This window comes from Adiantum capillus-veneris, chromosome 3 (genome assembly GCF_014529385.1).
Source record: "Adiantum capillus-veneris isolate H3 chromosome 3, ASM1452938v2, whole genome shotgun sequence".
Lineage (NCBI taxonomy): Eukaryota > Viridiplantae > Streptophyta > Polypodiopsida > Polypodiales > Pteridaceae > Adiantum > Adiantum capillus-veneris.
The window spans coordinates 44,853,853-44,873,777 of NC_140933.1; the positions used below are offsets into that span (position 1 = coordinate 44,853,853).

At 42.5% G+C, this 19,925-nt stretch overlaps 1 protein-coding gene across 7 annotated transcripts; it reads left to right on the forward strand.

The window, feature by feature from the left end:
• The first annotated feature begins 6,511 nt into the window (after window positions 1-6,511).
• LOC147460838 (uncharacterized) lies at window positions 6,512-10,071 on the forward strand. 7 transcript variants are annotated; one of them, XM_086508526.1, is made up of 5 exons: window positions 6,532-6,662; window positions 6,762-6,882; window positions 7,083-7,684; window positions 7,768-7,821; window positions 7,896-10,071. In XM_086508526.1, exons 3-5 carry the CDS (start codon window positions 7,198-7,200, stop codon window positions 9,854-9,856), a joined length of 2,502 nt encoding a protein of 833 aa, XP_086364652.1. In that variant the 5' UTR covers window positions 6,532-6,662; window positions 6,762-6,882; window positions 7,083-7,197; the 3' UTR covers window positions 9,857-10,071. The 7 variants fall into 7 exon arrangements, with proteins under 7 accessions (XP_086364648.1, XP_086364654.1, XP_086364649.1 ...); XM_086508525.1 differs by having other exon boundaries at window positions 7,098-7,684; XM_086508527.1 differs by having other exon boundaries at window positions 6,539-6,662; window positions 6,815-6,882.
• The last annotated feature ends 9,854 nt before the right edge of the window (window positions 10,072-19,925 follow it).

Below are 19,925 nucleotides of genomic sequence, written 5' to 3' on the forward strand. Positions count from 1 at the left end.
ATATGCTAAAGGTCTAAATGCTTGCAATCTTGGAGAGCATTTTATGTGCATTTTGCACCTCCGTTCTTAGAGAGCCCCATGTGTGCACTTTGCATATATCTCACACACATGAGCAACCATTGTTGCCCAAATCACACATTTTTCCTGTGTGGCTTCGAATCATGGTTCAATTATTATAAACAAGCTCCGTCCCAAAACCATGGGAAGAAAACACATTCTTTGTTAAGGGTAAACATCCAATTTAGAGACATTTTTTTGACAAGCTTATCATTTTTAATATTTTTGGGGGGATTTCTCAAATCTCATCATCTTGAATATTTAGGTATTACACAGGAATCCTTGTGAAAAGACGAATGAGATGATACCAAGTTTGATATATTTTTAAAAAAAATATTCAATGCTTCAATCGAAAAAATTCAATTTTGAGGTTTTTTGAAGCATTAAAAACACTCAAGCCCTAGTAATGGTACACTTTTCAACATATCATAACAAGAAACATAAGCAATATTCTAAGAATATGCCAAATTTTTTGTCTCTAAATTGGGGATGGCTCATTGGGGATGGAGCCGTTTCTAGCTTAGGGGTCAAAATGTTTTGTCACTAAATTGGCTCGTTTACCATAGAATAAGAAGTCAAGCCATTTTGTCCTCCTATGGAGGGCCCGACCTACATTTATTCAGGTACCATGAACTACTTTGATATAGATGCACTACAACATGTCGCATGACTCCCGACGCCAGTACCAACGAAAATAAACTAGTTATAAACATTTGGCTCGTCGATATAGGCGTTGGTACCATCATGTCAGTATGCCCATCGGTATATTAGACGTTGGTATACCCGCTAGAATAAAATATGGCCATATCGACACTCATATCGACGGGCATATCGATGCCTATACGAACGCCCATACCAACACCAAAACCTGCAAAAAAAAAAACAAAACAAAACAAAAAAGGATGGCATTTGGTGCTACATGTACTACAAGACTAAAATCAGTGATCTCTGCTCAAAGGAGAGAATGCAAAAGCAATCGCACCCCACCTTCGTTTTGCCTGAAAAACATGGACGCTCTTGTTGCTCTCGAGAAATCCTTGCCTACTCCTCTGCGTCCAACCATGCCAGCTTTGGCTCACCACCTTTGTATGTGTCTCGTGCTTCAGATCAACGATGTGGCATCGTTGCAATAGTCACTCCCATGGTCCAGTCATTGGATATTGGATCGTATCCCTCTGTTGGCGTGTACTCTTTGTGAATGGCATCTATGATGTAAACCATATATGGTGGTTTACTAATGGGCTTATTGCATGCAACCACGTCTATGCCATGTTTCACAAAACGAGTCAATTGTAACTCTGGTGGTAAATCTTATAGAAAGACGTCCTTGTATTCCATTAATAACTCTTTAATTTACTAGAAATATTTGCTTGTTCTATTGATAGAAAAGTAGCCATAGGTAGAAGAGAAGAGAGAGAAGAATGCAGCATTGAGAAATTATTATTTATTAAAACATTATCAACATGACAAAGCAAGTAACACAAAAAGAGTTCTTCTATTTCATCTTGAGAAGAAAGCTTCATAAGCTTGGCTGTGCAAATAAGTGGTGAGGAAGGAACATCCTTTTCGACCAATAGCAACACCTGCATGCCATTGGATTCGAACATCAAACTATTATGCTCATAGCTACGCTTTAATGACGACCCTAACCCATATAACCACCCTCGACTAAGTATCACATTTGTTCGATCCACATTCATCACTTGTAAATTGAAGGACGTATGATACTCTTGAATCTCCAACAATACATCCCTTACTTGTGTATCCCATACCTCGACATCATGGTCGTTAATCATAGCTACCTTGTAGTGGTGGCAACTAGGAGTCTATGGCAAATTGTGCTCTTTGAATAATTTAAAATTAACTAAAATGTGCGAAGTACTGTCATTTACCAAGATTCTCACCTTGTGACCTTGGATAAACCCAGTCACACACACCAGGTCGTGTGGACTAAAGGTGTACACTGCTTTTATGTGTGTTACTTCACATTGGAAAAGCAAAAAGAGGACTCAAGAGGCAGCAATTCCACCATGAGTACCACTTTCTCTTTACCTTGGGCAATAGATTTTCCCTTGGGAGAATCCTTTTTTTCGTGTCCACTCTCTAACGAGTTTTGCAACATAGCTTGTCCTTCTTTGATTTTTCAAACTCTTCACTAGACAAATGGCCCTTATTCCCCTTGGGTTTCTTGGATGTATCGGATGTAGCTATTATAAATTTTCTCTTATTATGCCATGAGGTGTTTGTGCATTTGCATCCAAAGTGTCAAGCACATGTGTGTTATGCAATGCTTTTTCATTGAGATTGTCATGTATATACACTTGCACTATAACTTCCTCAAACTTCTTTGGGTCATGGGTTTTAACATGCTTCTTAAGCTCTGATGTTAACCCATAGTTAATCCCACACATTTGCTGAAAGGTGTCTAGATCCCCCAGCTTGAGAATCACATTAGGATATTGCGAGATATACTCTAACAGTGTCTTATACTGATGCATAAAGCTCTTGTCCCATGCAAACCAATTTGTGTCTGCTTCATTTGTGGACGAAAAATATTTTCTAAACACATCCTTGAAGGCCACCCATGTCTGCAGTATGATCTCCTTCTCCTTGAGCGACATCCACCATTTATAGGATTTTTCCTCTAGTGTTAGATTTGTTTGCAGTGCCTTGACTACAACTTGAGTACATTTAAGATCGTGAATACCATCCCATATGATCCGGGATATATTCACAGTATCCTTGTTGCACTCATTTTCCTCTCCTCAAAATCAATGGCTTGGTATTCTTTAACAAGTCATCCACCACTTTTTGAGAGAGAAGGTGCAACCTCTCTAGATTGGAGCCTTGCTCCTGTAGACTAGGGGTGCCCCCCTCGTCTCTAATTGACACCCTCATTTTTTAGAGGGGATCTACGACTGAAAATCGGTGTCCCTTTTCGGCGAAGATCATAGCCCTTCATCCCGAATGTGAACTTGATGTAAACTCGAACAAATGTGAACTCGTTGTGAACTTGCATGTAAACTCGAAGTAAACTTAGTGTGAACTAAGATCGTGACGCAGAAAACTAGGACTACATAATATAATGCTATCATCCTCCATGCCTTTCCAAACGTGTGCAATAGTGTAGTGGTAAAGCAATAGCATTGGGAGGGGGAGGTTGCGAGGTCGAATCTCACCATACACCCTTCTTTTTTCCTCCATATGAATCGAAAGGCCCACAATGAACAATCATATGGGACTGTAGACCCCCTCTTAAAAATGAGGGTGTCAAATAGAGACGTGGGGTGCCCCCCCCCCGACATGGAGATCAAAGAAACCCTAGTTTGCTCATTAACTAGGCCGTTGGACAGTTGTTGCATGAATTGCATAAGCATATCAAACATTTTAGTCACACCCACATTCAATTATGCAAAATTGAACTCTAAAACAATCATATATGTTTGCCTGCCCTAAATTCTTGTATGTCAAGTAGTTCGGTGCCATCATCCAGTCTAGTTGCCACGTGGGAACCGTCCATGAGAGTGGTCGATCGCGAGGCAGCAATGGGAAAAACTAGTATAGGGTTCTCAAAATCAAAACTTTGATGCATATCAATCTCTAAATCCATGGCATAACGTGTTGTGTGAGCAAGATAAGATGAATACCTTGCTGCAAAAGACGCTTGGGAAAGCTAAAGAGTGACCGTAGGTGCACAGTCAGAATAGAAAAATCGATTAGCCTTGCTAGATCAAAGCCACAAATTGAAGCGAGTTGTTGATGTCGAGTTCGAATGTCAAGATTCACTGTCCGCAAAGAAAAAGCTTGCCGAATAGGTTTAAGAAATTGTCAAAATTGACCCTGCCAATTCTCATGAAGAAAGATCTCTCAAGTCGATATTTATTATCATCCGTGACTTAGAAAAATCATGCATCAAATAGAGAGATTTGAGATCCTTTTTTTTGCAACTCTTGTATAGAGGCAATGTAGTTGATTACCCCTGCTCGCAAGATCCTACCCAGAAATCTCAGCACCACAAGCTGTGGGGGGGTGTGTTCGGGGTGGGCACACTTCTTTAGATGGATTTAATTAAAGTGTGGCTCCCACTTGGGCGTCCACATTTGAAAACATGAGATTCACGCTATGGCGGCAACACGAGGCGACACATGGAGAGAGAGGAAATGATCTGATGCTCAAACCAGGGGCCAATGGGAGGTGATCATAAAACGAATTTCTCTCCAAAAGGTGGCGAGCACACATAGATGTCAAAAACTACCCATTTTGCAAAGGTCGTGATCGCCCTTCTCCTCCCTCTAACCGACCGTTTCCACGTGCCTTGACCAAGAGAAGCTTCATCTACTTCTCCATGGCTCAACACATGCAAGCTTTGCCAAAGATAGACCACGCCTTTCCTCTCCTAAAATTAGCTCCCATACCACTATGAGGCATTGGTCTCTAAAATCCTCTCTCCTCCCAGCCTCTTGCACTTTTATAGGCCAACCCTGAGCTACGATTTCAGACTAGACCCTTGGCTTCACAACATAATTCCTCCTAACCTTCATCATTAGGTTGAGCATCACCTTTGTGAAGGTAGGATAGAACTTTCTAGGAAGGGTCTTTGCCTTTGTTAAGAGAGTATGTCCATTGTGAGCACTAGCTCTAGCTTTGACAATGAGATTTCCAATTGTCTCAACATCTCACATGATCCTTGATATATGCTACAGAACTACATTCTTGCAATCTTGGAGAGCATCTTATGTGCATTTTACACCTGCCTTCCTAGAGATCTCCATGCGTGAACTTTGACATACCTCACGCATATGCTCAACCATGGCTGCCCAAATCGCACATTTTTCCTACGTGGCTTGGAATCGTGGTTCAATTATTTTAAACAAGCTCCGTCTTGAAAACCATGGAAAGAGTACGCATTCTTTGTTAGGGTAAAGGAGCCGTAAAGGAGCCAATTTAGATTCAACTTTATCACATGCTAATTAATTTTAATATTTTGGTGGAGATTTTTCGATTGAATCATTTTTTAATATTTAGGCATTGCACCAAAATCCTGATGAAAAGGCGAACCACATGATACCTAAAATAAATTAATGCTCCATTTCGGACAAAATTTAATTTTTAGGTTTTTTTGAAGCCCTAGAAACACTCAAGGGTCAGTATTGGTACACTTTTTCGCAAATCATAACATGACACATAAGCAAGATTCTAAGAATATGCCAAGTTTCTGGTCTCTAAATTGGGGGTGAAGCCGTTTCTAACTTGGAGGTCAAATTTTTTTGCCTCTAGATTGGGTCCTTTACCATAGACTAAGAAGTCGACCCATTGTGTCCTTCTCTTATGGAGGGTCCAGCCTACATTTAGTCAGGTACCATGCACTTCTTTGGTATTGATGTAAAACTATTTCTACCAAGAACAAATTACTAGCTCATGTGTAGGATATGGGTCACACACTTAGAAAAAACATTGCATGTTGTAGTCATCATCATGAGTGGTTTCTTGGTCGTTCTTGTGCGGTAGCTTGATGAGACATATATTGATGGTCATTGAGAGCGCTTTGAATCGACCTGTTTTGAGCCCACAAAATTATTTCAAACCTTCTTCAGTAAGTTGAACATTACCTTTGTGAAGGTAGGATAGAACTTTGTAGGAAGTCCATCTTTCTTAAGAGACTATGGCCATTGTGAGCACTAGCTCTAGCTTTGTCGATGGGATTTCCAATTGACTCGGCACATGAGACGATCCTTGATATATGCTAAATTCATGCAATCTTGGAGAGCATCTTATGTGTACTTTGCACATGCATTCCTAGAGAGCATGCTAGACTAAGAAGTCGACCCATGTGTCCTTCCAGGGCCTGACGTAGCTACATTTAGTCACGTACCATGAACTTCTTTGATATTGATGTAAAGTTGTTCCTGCGAAGCACACTTTCATTGTGGTAGCTCATGTTTAAGGGCTTACATGAAAGTCATCGCACATGAGCAACCATGAGATCTTAAAGTGTTGGGAAGCACAGTCTACCAGTATTCTACCATCTTCCTTCCCATGAGCCGTGTGTTCATGGTTTAACACAAAATCTCACCTTAGCAAAACATCTTTCTAGGGGCACGTGACAATGATCCATGGCAGTTTTTCCTTGTCTCTATTGCATTTGCTCTACTCTCTCGTGGTTGATCCTCATTCCATGCATGCCTTAGGTTAGGTTCGAACAAGACGACGTACGATGTTTGATTTCCACACTATCGCTATTTCTTTGGGTGAAAATGGAAGTGTGCCACCATGAAATGGGCTATTGCAAGTCACTTGAATTCACCACCTTAAGAGGAGGTATAGAAATTATTAAAAATTTTCATATTTTTTAAGAAATAGGAGCACACGTGTCAAATTCCAAGAGGCGTAACGGCTAGTGGAGTGAAAGACCGTTGCATTTGATTGATAGGAAGACTGGGAGTGTTAAAGCACTCTCACACCTCTTTCTACCAAGCCCTCTACAGCTCCACAGACATTCTCTCTCTCTCTCTCTCTCTCTCTCTCTCTCTCTCTGCGCGCCTCAGCAGTCGGGACTCGGCTCGCTCGTCTGTGATCTGCCCATGATCGACGTCGTCACTAAAGAGGTAGAGCTCTGCTCTTATCTTCTGTTTTTCAGTATATTAGTCCTCATGCTAGTAGGTGCGTTGCTGCTTCCATAGCTTCTAATGGCGAACTCATCGCAGAGGCTTCTGTAGTTGTACTCGTTTGTGTGACGATGTTTCCCTTCCATCTCCAGCTGTAACTCCTTTCTGCGGCCGCTTTAGCAGCAAACCTGCGCGTTGTTTATGTCCTGACTCCTCACTGGTGAGTTGACCTCCAAAGAATTTATTGGGAATGTGGGGCGCTTGGCTTCTTTTAAGTTTGCTCTGATTCCACGCACCTGCTTCTGCTCCCTCGACCCCCGGCATTTTGAGTCTAGGGGAAAAAAAAGCTTTCTTTTTGCTTTGATGATTGCGAACAGCTCAACAAAGTGCTCAAGTTTTGTCTATCTCATATTGCTGTAGGCGCATTTTGTGCAGGTTTCAAGCGGGAAGCGTGTAGTTTCGCGGAGTGCTGAATGCTCTTTCCGGTAAGCAACTGCTGTAAACGGTAGACGGAGTATTTGCCCGATATAACCAAATGAAGAGTGCAAGCCGACGGCAGGTGAAAACGCCTGTCGGAAAGAAAACTAAACGAGGTGCAGAGCTTGAAGGCACCCCCAAAACGCCCAGATCTTTGGAGGCAAGTCCTGCTAAGCCCGCTTCTGTAGATGGATCCTCTATAGAGCCAGATGATCGGAGGCCTCAGTTAAGGAGCAGAAGGCCCTTACAGTGGACCATCATTACAAAGCAGAAAATCGTGGGCGATGGCGAATTAGGGGAGAATACCATGTCTCCCTCTCAACAACAGGCACAACTGAAATGCACAGGAGGGTCGAAAGGAGCTGCTGCCCTTTCCCCCATCTGTGTGAACGCAATACCTAATAACGCAGGGCAAGACGGTGGGGCGAAGAAGGCTTGCATTAAGAAATCTAACGAGCTCCCTCCAGCAGTCATTTTATCTCCGTCCGTCAGTAATTGCGATGGTGTTCCTGAAAGAGTTTGGCGTGGCAAAGCTAAAGCTTTGGGTATGTTCTCTAAGACCTTCTCAACTTGAGTAAAATCGATCCTTGTGCAATGTAATTAAGACCGCATGACTACAATAATCCAGATTGGAGCGATCGCAATATAGATGATCCAGATGATGCAAGATCAACAGATGAAGGTAAGTGATTTACCAGTATTCTTTTAGCTCATTTTGGTTTGCGCAATGTGTTCATACTTATGGGTCTCGTGCAGCAGGTTCATGCCCATCTACACCCGATGTGCCCTCTTCTGGAAAGCAAATGTTTTTCTGGAGTAATGCTGCATTCAACACGCATGAGCCTGGACAACAGGAGGCTGTGAGTTTAAGTAAAGACGCTGCTTCCTCCAGCGGTTGTTCGACCTCATCAGCGTCAAGCTCTCGACAGATTCACGAGGCCAGCATTGCACGAGCAGATTCTGAAGCAGAGAGTAAGTTCTACGACTCCTCTGCAGAGGACGGTCATACTCATATAAATGGAAGAGAAAGCTTCCGGGAAGATGATAGACAGAAAGGAGCCATGCTTCCTGAATCATGTACTACGATGGACCCCGTGCAGAGACCAAGTAACTCAAGTCTTAAAGCAGAAGAGAATGCGGAGAGGGAGCATGCCAATGGCTGCATCTCCTCAATGACAAACAAGAATTTGTTTGAAAGTGGCGGCAAGTCCTCGCTAGCCGCCAACAACTTGGATGCCGGCCACGTAGATTTTCCCCCATTCACTTCGGCTGCGACAAAACAGCCTCAAGCCGGCAATGAACGCGGCTTACAGGCGGCTGATGATGCAGCGGAGGACAAGGTATCGGCAATGAAGGGTGCGCTGGACGAAATCCAGCAGGAAATTGAGCGTCTGACTGAACGGCTCGCTGAGCTGCATCTTCAGAAAAGGAAGCGCGAAGAAGAAATTCAAAGACAGTACAAGCAGTCAAAGAATTATGAGAGAGCGACAGGAAATCTTGTGAAAGTGCCCGGGAATGACGAGAAATCTGGAGAAGAGAAGCGAGGAGCAGGAGCAGGAGCGGGTGGAAATAGGATGAAAGAAATCAATGGCGCCGGCAGTAGCAGAAGCCCCTTGGTGCGGCATAAGAGTACTCCCAAAATACAGCCACAGAAAACCAATCGGTTAGCGGCGACATCTCGAGAAGAAAGTCCGCTGGCCCCGATAGGAAGACGAGGGCAGGGTCCTACCGCTAGTGTGAGCAAGCTTTCGGAGATGAGGAGATCTGTGTCTTCGACAGGCAGGAGGATCGAGAGAAGCAATGGCGATGAGCGCACGAAAGCCTTGCGGCGCTTGAGCTTGGGCGGGGCTGCAACATCTACTAGCTCAGAATCGAAGACGCAGAAGCAGCAAGGAGTGATCAAACCGCTGCAGCCCTGCAAGAGCACGCCATCAAGAATCGTGTCAAGCAGATATGGGCGACCCATCACACCTGACGCATGCCGCCCATGCGCACCGGGAGGATCCATCTCGTCAAAGAAGCGAGATCGGCCCTCTTCTGCTTCAGCCGCCTCGTCTCCGCTGCCTGCACCGTCGCCATCGCCCTCTGCATCCGTGGTTTGCAGCCCTCTCAAAAGGGCGGCTACGCTCCGTAGCGGTTACCCTTCTCGGTCAGGTCTCTCCACCCCCACGAAAGATCGACACGCTGTCAGCAAGTCGAGCGCCATGGTCTCCTCCAGCGTGCAGCTTCCTCCCTCGACTCTGTCATCCTCTCTTACAAAATCTCAAGATCGGACTCATCTCTTGCTCTCATCACCGCGCTGTATGTCTCCCCTCCCACGACTCGACAGCCCGAAATCAACAGCAGCTTTGTACAAATGCCTGGAATCACTTCTAGAAGATAGCAAGCATTTCTTCAAGCGCCTCTCTCCTGCGCGTCCACATCGGCTTCCAGCGCAGCTGGAGGAGAATGCCATTGCTGGTGCTGTGGCCGTTGTTGCTGCATCGCCGGCTTCTACTGCTACCACCCTTTCCGTCTGTGACTGCTCGCCCAAGCAACTGCTAGCGGCGATGGAGAGCGCGTTGCCCACGATCAACACATGCCGCCTGGATGCACTAAGCCCTCGCGACTCTGGATGTGTGAAGCGAGCATTGGACAGACAGAAGAAGCGGTTCTATTTTGCTCAGGAGGAAGATGGCATTCTTGAAGAACCGTTTGCAGGAATCTTATCGACATGAAAGATTCAAGAAACGATTAGCTTCTGCGCAGAATGCCATCGTGCTTTGCTAGGATGGATGGTTCCAACATCCGGAGTCGTGTTCCGTATATTGCAGCTCATAGGTTTTCGGCATATATTGTTATTTCAACCTTTTGAAATAACGTAGTCCTAGTTTTGCACTTGATTAAAGGTCATGGCTAGATTTGTAAAGGTTTTAACTACGGTGTTTCGTTAGCTATGTTCCATCGAATTGAGATCGAACAAAATATTGAAAACTGAGAGAGAGAGAGAGAGAGAGAGAGAGATTTCATGAAAGAGTGTTAGATTTTTTTACCTGAGAATGTTTGGGCTACTGATCGTCGTGATTTAATCGTGTACCTCTGCATAAATTGGTTATCGATCGTAGGGGTACCTCGTCAAAAACCACAAGGAGTGTTAAGAGTTTGTTGTTCCATTTTTATGTTTTTTTTATAAAAAAACATGCAAGTCTTCTTGCATGGGGGAGTTTGCACAATCCTCCCCAATTTTTATAATACGAAGGAACGTGTCATTCCCACGACAGCGTGCAAATTTCAGTGTGTTCCATTTACTGCATTGTGAGTGTCAAAAATCGAAAAATAATAATGTTTACTCACCGCGATTGAATGTCTATCGTCAATGGACTTCCTTGTATCACTGATGTTAGGCATCTCCTGCACTTTACTCTTGCAACGGACGACATCCCTGGGAGGATACCCTTCAAGAAGAGTTTGTGCTATTGTGAGAACCCTACATTTTGTATACATATCAATCAAACCACCACCAAGCATGAAATCGTACTCCCAACAAACATTGACTATCGATCATATTGTGAATTCTAATATCTATGGTTGTGTACATCATTGCATCTGTTGACCTGCATGGCTTTTAGATTCCTGTGTAGGCGTAGTTGATTGCATCTGGATAGAGACCCTTCCTGCGATCTGTTTTGCACAACCTGTAATCAATCCATTTCAAGAGGCGACATTCCGGAAACGAAACTCCTCAATCACTTTTTCTGCCCATATCAGCTTCTTGCGTGGAGCTACATGCCTTCATGCATGTGTACGGGATTGCATTTGGAGAGAGGTCCTCGCTTCGCATCAGGTGAAAACAAAATAGAGCTTGTTGGCCCTGCCCTTGTGGAGGAAATCATGCAATCAGCACATTCTAAGAGTCGACACTCAGGAGATGAAACGAAGCTCCTCGAGCACTTGCGCAAAGCCACATGCCTTGAATGAATTAAGAGAGATATACTTGCTTTGTGTCCGCTAAAAAAAACCTACAGCTTTCTTGCCCTGCTCTTGTTGCGCACATACCGCAATCAGTGCATTCCAAGGGGCAGACATTCCGGACAGAAAACTGCTCTAGCACTTTTTGTGCTCTCTCAAGCATACCACATTTGGCATACATATTGATCAAGACAGTCCCATGCGTGGCATCTCCTTTCAACAGCCATGTTCTTGTTGTGCACATTCCGCGATCAATGCAGTTCAAGAGGCGACATTCTGGACAAGAAGCTAGCTACTCAAGCACTTTTTGTGCCCATAACAGCTTCTTCAATAGAGCTACATGCCTTCATGCATGCGTACGTGATGCATTTGGAGAGAGGCCCTCACTTCGCATCTGCTGAAAATAGAATAGAGCTTGCTGGCCAGGCCTGCCCTTGTGGAGCAAATCATCCAATCAGCGCATTGTAAGAGTCCACACTCAGGACACGAAGCTCCTCGCGAGCACTTGCGTAGAGCCACAAGCCACATGCCTTGATTGAATTAGGAGAGATATACTTTCTTTGCATCTGCTAAAAACAACATAGAGCTTTCTGTCCCTGCTCTTGTTGCGCACGTCCCGCAATCAGTGCATTCCAAGAGGCAACATTCCGGACAAAAAGCTCCTTAAGCATTTTTTGTGCTCTCTCAAGCACACCACATTTGGCATACATATTCACCAAGACAGTCGCAAGAATGACTTACTTGCGTAGAGCCACATGCCTTCAAGATGCATGCCTAGGTGATTGCATCTAGAGAGAGGCCAGATGCGAAGCATTCCAAGAGTCCACACTCCAAAAAGGATGCTCCTTGAGCTCTTGCATAGAGCCATGTGCCTTCAAGATGTAAGCATAGCCTTCAAGACGCAAGTATAGGATGTTGAATTTGGAGAGATACACTTGCTTTGCATCCGTTGAAAGCAGCCTGGAGCATGATACGCTTCCCCAAGAGCATCAGACCAGGTATGGGCTCATTACTTCTCTCACCCATGCCAACTCCGCTATCTTGTTCAGAACCTCAGTTACACGTGTGCAGGCCAGGCCTGACAAACCTTCACGTGCAAGGAGCAAAGAGAGCTGACACAGTTCCTCACTCGGTAGACTCAAAAGAATTTTAGAGGGGTCTATATTACTTTCTGAAGAAGACGTCGATGCCTCGAGATCAAGATTCTCAGTTGTCCTAACCTGCACATCAGAATCGCCCCCCGGTTCAGCTGGAGCACTGGCAGTGTCCCCATTTGTTGATGCAGCAACAGCTTCTCCGGGTCCTGTCCGTCCTCGAGACTAGCTCTAACAGTTGTACTATCTAATGCTTGGACTTTCGCTTGAATGCGTGACTCCATTATTTCACGAGCCTTGCTTGTTACCACATCAATTAACCCCAAAACCTACTCCAAATGGGCACTGCTTCTGGAGTAGAGTGGTTGATTGAGTAACTTTAAAAGTAAGATAAGAGGTATTTGGGTTGTGTCAGAGGCTGCCTCTTTCATTTGATCATCTACCTTCAACTTACCTTTCTCGTTCCCCTGCCCATGTATTTCTGATTTCCCCTGAAGCTTCTTGTCAAAATACAGTCGTAAACTTGCAACTAGAGATTGATGTTTTGCCAGATATGTCAAAATCTCTAATACCCGCCGTGAGACCAGAGGAGGAACTCCATCTGATGGCTGAGGTCGAGCATATACAACATTCCATTGACACCCATATAAACGATGTGTAGGCGCTCCATCAGTAGACAACCCATTATTTGACAGCACATCAGCATCCGGTTGGAGCATGTCCAACAAAAGGTGCACAAGCGTAGCACACGTAGAACTGTGCGAACACAAATTATATAGCAATCGCTGAAGAAGCCTTTTTCCCAGAGGCTGGGCCAATCGAAGAAGCCTAAGCAAGGCTTTAAGGGCCAGGGTGTCAACAAGAGGCTTGCCTTCACCGTCCTTCAACTTGCTTCCCCCACCTAAAATGCCCGAGGTGGACCTCTGCCCTGCATCAAAGTTGAGGCCTTCTAGTCTATGTGGAGCACCAAAGATACTGCGGGCTTAAAGTTGACTCATAGCCCTTTCTCGCAAAAGCCTAGCTTCAGCCAAATCGAATTGAACTGCCTGTGGAGAAGATAGAATTGAACTGCTTGTGGAGAAGATGGAATTTCTCTTGGGAGCAACGTCGCTTACTGCTGGGAACGTGCGGACTGCTTGTGGAGAAGATCGAATATGCTTTTCATTTTATTTGCTTGGTGACGGCGTAGTTTTTTTTAGAGCTTCTAAGCGTTGGAGCCACATTGCTTTTTCTATTTTATTTGCTTGGTGACGGCGTAGTTTTTTTGATGGGCGAGGTATGAGACAGGCGAGGGATTGCAAAATGGCCACTACGCTAACGAAGTAATGAAGAAGTTTGGACTTTGTTGACTCTGTTCTATATGTCTCTAAGCTTTCACTTTCGCTTGTTGCAATTCTCTTTTGTGTGGCGCTCTTTTGCATCTCTAATCGTATGAAATGCAGGGATTCGCTGGATAGCATTTTATCATATCCTACGATAGAATGGGAAAAGATCTCCCAAAGACATGCAGTTTAGTCGTCATTCATATTGTAATGTTTACTTGGCTTCTTTTTCATGTGACAAGTTGACATCACTATTACAAGGGCCCTGTAGGGTTGCAAAGGTGGATTGAAAGAAACTCCTTATTGTAATTGCAAACGCTAACAGCAGATTTCAAGTTTTGTTGCCCTGGTTTTAGAGCATTGTACCTAGTAGTTAGTCTTATAATGTTAGCTACCTTATCTTTTACTAAGTTATTTATTAGAGTGAGTAACGTTTCAATCTTGCTAAAGCTAAAGCAACCTTTTCTTCATTGCATCTAGCAATAGCAAAAGCAAAAGTAAACTTAATCAACATTATTTACATCTTTTTTGTTGTTTTTATTAAAGATAAAATTCATAGAGCACGAGGATCAATTGTACAGTAATGTCTAAAGGTAGGATTGAGAAGGCTATTGAAGGTGTCTCGAATCACTCGAATCCTCTTGGTTCTTAATCCAATGTTACCTATGCTTAGCAATAGGGGACAGGCATATTGATGTACAACCTTAAGTGACTTTGAATTTTATAAAAATGGATTCTATTTACACTATCCAACTTATGTGAATAGTTTAACCAAATAAGTGCTCCCTGAGCGTGTGGCTCTTTCACTGTTAAGGGTCCAATTGAATATTGTCTTTTATGAGCTATTTTTGCATTGACATTGAATTTTTTTTTCGAGAATCATCACTTAATGCCTCCCTCATGCTATCATTGATTGATAAGGTGTCCCTTCACGCTATAGGGGGTCGTATTCGCTTAAACAGAGCCAAGACTCTCTTTTTCTTTTCAATCGTTTGTTATTCTACTTTTCTTATCGAGATCTTGCTTGATTAAGCTCTTATCTTTTCGATTGTTGCTGAGGGTTTGCGTCATACACTGTGCCTGCTTTGCTTCTTTAATTCATAGCCAGTGCCGCTACAAGAATGAACAACCATCATCCCTAGCACAAAATTGTTGGTACTTACTAGATAAAGGCTACATTATCTTAATGGTAGAGTATAGCCTTGCCAAGGTTGGAGTTGAGGGTTGGAGTCCCTTTTTCCACTTGCAAAATTGCTATGGTTTGCACTACACATTGTCGTACAGGGCTATCGTCAATATTAAAAATAGAGCAAGCAAGTTAGATTTTGTACTTTTTGTACTTTGACATGGTTCTCTAGAATGTAAGGATAACTATACTTTATCACTGGGCTAGGCTTATAGATTGGGAGATCTCTTCTGTTTACTTGGGGATGGCATTAACATAGTAAACATTGTTTCAGACGCATCGAACTTTATAACCAAACTGTGCTAATTGAAGACTGTTGCATATGTTTGGTCTCTTGCATTGCATAAATTAGTAACCAAAAGAGCCGACCGTAGCATGGGAAATATTATAGATCATTAGGAAACAATTGCTGCTGATGTAACAAGTATCAGCTTGTATATGCCAATACCTATGACGGCATATTTGTAATAGATGAGCCTCTTGCTTCATGTTTTGTGTCTATCCCCGCTCTTTGCCCCATTACTATTTCACGTTTTGAAAGCTAAAAAAAGGCTTAATCGCAATCTGACTATAGGGACCGATTTCGAGTAAAAGAAATAAACAACCTTAACGGTTTTACGCTTTCCTAAATCAACTTATCAACTCGTAGTTGTTGTTTAGGCACCTTGGGTTTCATTGCTAGGGCCACCCAAACTACCTTTAATTTGGTTAGAGAACCGGAATCACAAGTGGTTGGCTTGACTTTGGTAGTGCGTTTAACAAGGACCTCTACCCCCGTGCCTAAAAAGCAAAAGCAAAAATAAAAATAAAAATTGTCATCAATACATTGTCAAATTTAAATAAAATTCTTGTATAATAATCCATGCGTACTCAGGAAAAATTCAATTAGTGCGATGACGAAACATAATCGTAACTAACTGCTTATCAGGGTTTGGAACTACTTCTTGGCCCTGGCTTCTCGCAAACTACGCGACGCATTGCAGCTGGTGGATAAACCATACTGGTATAGATTACCTATGCAAGCAAGCATTTATAGTAACTTGCTTGTTGTTCATTGTTATCTCAATGTCCTAGCTTTGGTTGTTTACTGCTTCTTCTCATTACGTGGTTTTCCATTCTTTGAGTCCCTTCATGACATGCTAACGCAACCCCTTAGGTGGGCTTGTGGAAACAAACAACCGCGCCATTGTAAATGTTATGAATACAAAATAATTATCACCTTTAAATAAACAAAAACAAAAACACGATGAGGATCGATCCAAAGATAAGTCCTTAGCATCTTTATTAACAATAAATAAGCATTTTTCATCCTTACCTTGTTTGTCTTCCAATAGTACTGTTTTAGAAGATACATCAAGGTTAAATATATCCCCAGCTTCTTTGCCCCGAATGCTTTGTTGTCAAAGCCTTTACTTTCTTGTAACAAAATTCTTTTTTGTTGAGATTTTCCCTTTTTGATATTATCAAAGATAGAAATAAGACGAACTATAAAAAGACATTCACAATTAGGGATATGCTTGTTTAGCTGGAAAAAAAGTGCAATAGTGAAGTAATGTCTAAGGTGTCCATGATGTCTTTTTTTTTTCCCTCAATTTTTTTCCTTGTTGGCACTCTTTGTCATGACTAAGAAGAGCTATCTTCTCCACAATAATTAAATGATGAAGAGACTTAAACTCACATTGATTGCCATCGCTAGCTCTCCGTTTCCTATGTCGTGAATTTGCTTGTTTATCTTATGAGTAAAAGGAGATTAATAACCAAAAATATAATACTTGATTGATCTATATCTTATGAGAAAAAAAATTAAGTTTATTTAGTAGATTAGAGATATCATGGTTTTTGTACTTGTGGGTTTCAACTTAAAATTATGCTATTGGTAATTTTAAAGAGACACAAACACAATATTTCTTGAATGATTAAATAAGGATTGTATGCATGATGATCAAAACAACACTATAGCATTGTTTGTGCAGTAGGTTAGGTTCATTTATTTTATTTAGGAAAAAATATCAAAGTAAAATACACCTCAAATTTCAAAATTTCCAATATACTCCTCATATTTGGCCAAAAAATCATGAAATGCCCTTCAATTTGTCCAAAAGTCCCAAAATACCTCTAGCTAACCTCACAAACATCTCTAAAAACAAAGGTTTTTGCAACTCTTCATAGGAAGATTGGTTGTCCATCAATAGAAGATGAAAGAATGAGCAAGAATTTTAAATGGTATTGTGGGCTTTGGAGATAAAATTGGTCATCATTTTTAGCAGAGATGCCTTTATTGTGAAGTCATTTTTGTGTTAATAGTTTTATCTAAGACAATTAAAGATATACCTCCGATGTCATAAAAATTGAAATATGCAACAATTGGGGCAAATCCATCCCCAAATATTACAAGGGTATATTGGAAATTTTCAAAGTTGGAGGTGTATTTTGGGAATTTCCATAAGTTTCAAGGGTAATTTGGTCATTTTTCCTTTTATTTATTGAGCCAATATAGTAGCATCAAGGATACTTTAATATAAATTTAATCTTTTTCATCAAATCAAAAATTTTTTTGAGGCGGAGAGAATCAAGTTGAATCTTTTCAAGCTTGAAAAATGATTTCAAGATTATTTAGAGCATTTTTTCATAAAGTTAAAATTAAGAGAGTTTTCAACGTCAATTTGAAATTTATAGAGGGATTAAGCTCATCATTTTTGTGATGCACCCAGCTATGGCATCTCCATAGTTGAACATTTCAAGTGGCTCCCCCTTGAGCTCTCATCCTAGAACCCATTGATTAAATTGTCAAATCAAGAGATGACCACCCAACCCTCCACTGAATAAGTTCATCCTTTATATAGCCCCTCTCTTAATAGATCCCTTGGGGGTGTTGTTTTCCATAGGACTTGTCACTCCCACTCTTCTTCTCCTCTTCTAGAAGAGTTCTTATCCTCAAAAGAAAAAGTAGAAAATCTATTGTAGAGAACACTAATATTTTTTCCTAAGCCGGTTTTTCTGTTGACAAGCACTAGTTTTCTTACGTGATGTTGTTCATGGTAATACTTGTTAAGTATGGAGCCTGATTTACCCTTGTAATTTTCTGTGGTAAAAGCGCACATTTGTAAGGCCCCCATTATGAGGAGAAGCCATCGTGCGTGAAGGAAAATCACTCACCGGAAACCAAAATTTTCACGGACAAGAATCAGGGGCAACTTTAGAGGCCTCCGGGGCGGAGGCCCCTGAGACTGTTTTTTTCGCCGGAATATTATAGCCGGACGGCAGCCGGAAAGTGGTCGGAAAACAACCGGTCGGTTGGCCAGTGGCCGGAAGTCAATGGCCGGTGGCCGGTGGTCGGAAGTCAATGGCCGATGGCCGGTGGCCGAATTCAAAAGCGGACTTGTCTTCTCAAGGGCGGCCACACATGGGCGGATTGGAGGGTCCGATTTGGACTTATTCACACAAGGGCGGTTACACATGGTTGCCTCTCATAAGAGAGGGCAGCCCTTTTGGCCTATAAAAGAAGGCCATTTCTACACACATTTCATAGTGTGAATTTGATGCAACAAGGTGAGTGTGAGGTGGTGACAGTGAAGCAAGGCGGGAGCTCTATCAAGGGTTTAACCCCTTTGTAAACTACTTCTTCTTTTGAAGTGCTAAAGCCATTGAGTGGCTGCTTTCCCGTGGACGTAGCCCACATTGGGTGAACCACGTATATCGTGTGTATTCTCTCTCTCTCTCTACTCTATAATCTCTTGTGTGTGAAATCTATCTCTCTCCACTAAGTAATCTGCTCAATTATCTATTTAGCTACGTCTTATTTCCTAACAACTGGTATCAGAGCAAGGTTTGCTCATAGCTAAAGTATCTCAAGGAAAGGATTCCTTGAATTGAGTAGGGATATGGCGGAGGAAGGGAAGCTCAAGATTGAGAAGTTCAACGGCAAAAACTACCAACATTGGTAGATGCAGATTGAAGACTATCTCTACCAGAAGGACCTCTATTTGCCACTAGGCGGTCTTGCGAAGAATCCCGCAACAATGGCAAATGAAGCATGGATTGTCCTTGATCGAAAGGCATTGGGAACAATCCAGTTAAGCTTGGCGTCAACGGTGGCCTTCAATGTTTCGGAGATGAAGACCACGGAGGACTTGATGAAGTCACTTGACGACTTCTACGAGAAACCATCGGCATCCAATAAGGTATTTCTTATGAAGCGCTTGTTCAATCTAAAGATGACAGAGAATGGTTCAGTTGTAGAACACCTAAATGACTTTAACACAAACATAAGTCAACTTCGATCAGTGAAAATCAATTTCGATGATGAAGTGCGAGCTCTCCTTATACTATCATCTCTACCGGATAGTTGGGACAGCCTTGTGATGGCTGTAAGTAATTCTATCTCTGGCACAAATACTCTTAAGTTTGATGATGTTGTGGGTGTTCTCCTAAGCGAGGAAATGCGAAGAAGAAGCACAGGAGAATCATCAAGTGCTGCACTATCAGTGGAAACAAGAGGAAGGCCTAAGGAGAGGTTCAAAAACCAAAAGGGTCGTGATCGCTCAAGGCGGAGCAAGTCACGCACAAAGTCAGTTCTTGAATGTTGGAATTGCGACAAGAAGGGCCACATCAAGAAGGATTGCTGGTCTAAGAAGAAGAAGGAGACAGAGTCTCAAGACAACAAGCCAACATCGGAGGCCAATGTGGCAGGTAAAGTAGAGCAAGATGCTCTAATTCTCTCATTAGACAATGTGTCTAATTCCTGGATAGTAGATTCCGGGGCTTCATTCCATGCGACACCACACAAGCAACATTTCCAAGACTACACCAAAGGTAATTTTGGGTATGTATACTTGGGAGATGATGAAGCTTGTGAGATTGTCGGCAAAGGTACAGTTTCTGTCAAAACTGCTAACGAAAATGAATGGAAGCTTAAAGATGTTAGGCATGTTCCTTCTCTTTGCAAAAATTTAATCTCTACAGGACAATTGGATGATGAAGGTCACAACATTGCATTCGGAAACAAACGGTGGAAGATCTCAAAGGGATCTTTGGTGGTTGCCAAGGGAGAAAAGGTTGGTACACTTTACTTGTGTACTGTTAGCACGCAACCTTCAGCTTGTGCAGCAACTACAGAAGTTGACAGTGCGGTGTGGGACTACCGACTTGGGCATATGAGTACCAAAGGAATGCAAATCCTTCAAACAAAGAAGCTTCTACCAGGTTTGAAAGAAGTGGACTTAGAGTTCTGTGAAGA

Coding starts and splice junctions, on each gene's coding strand:
- LOC147460838 (XM_086508522.1), top strand. CDS start 7,198: ATGAAGAGTGCAAGCCGACGGCAGGTGAAAACGCCTGTCGGAAAGAAA. Junction 7,685..7,767: donor TGGCAAAGCTAAAGCTTTGG/GTATGTTCTCTA, acceptor ACAATAATCCAG/ATTGGAGCGATCGCAATATA. Junction 7,822..7,895: donor TGCAAGATCAACAGATGAAG/GTAAGTGATTTA, acceptor GGTCTCGTGCAG/CAGGTTCATGCCCATCTACA.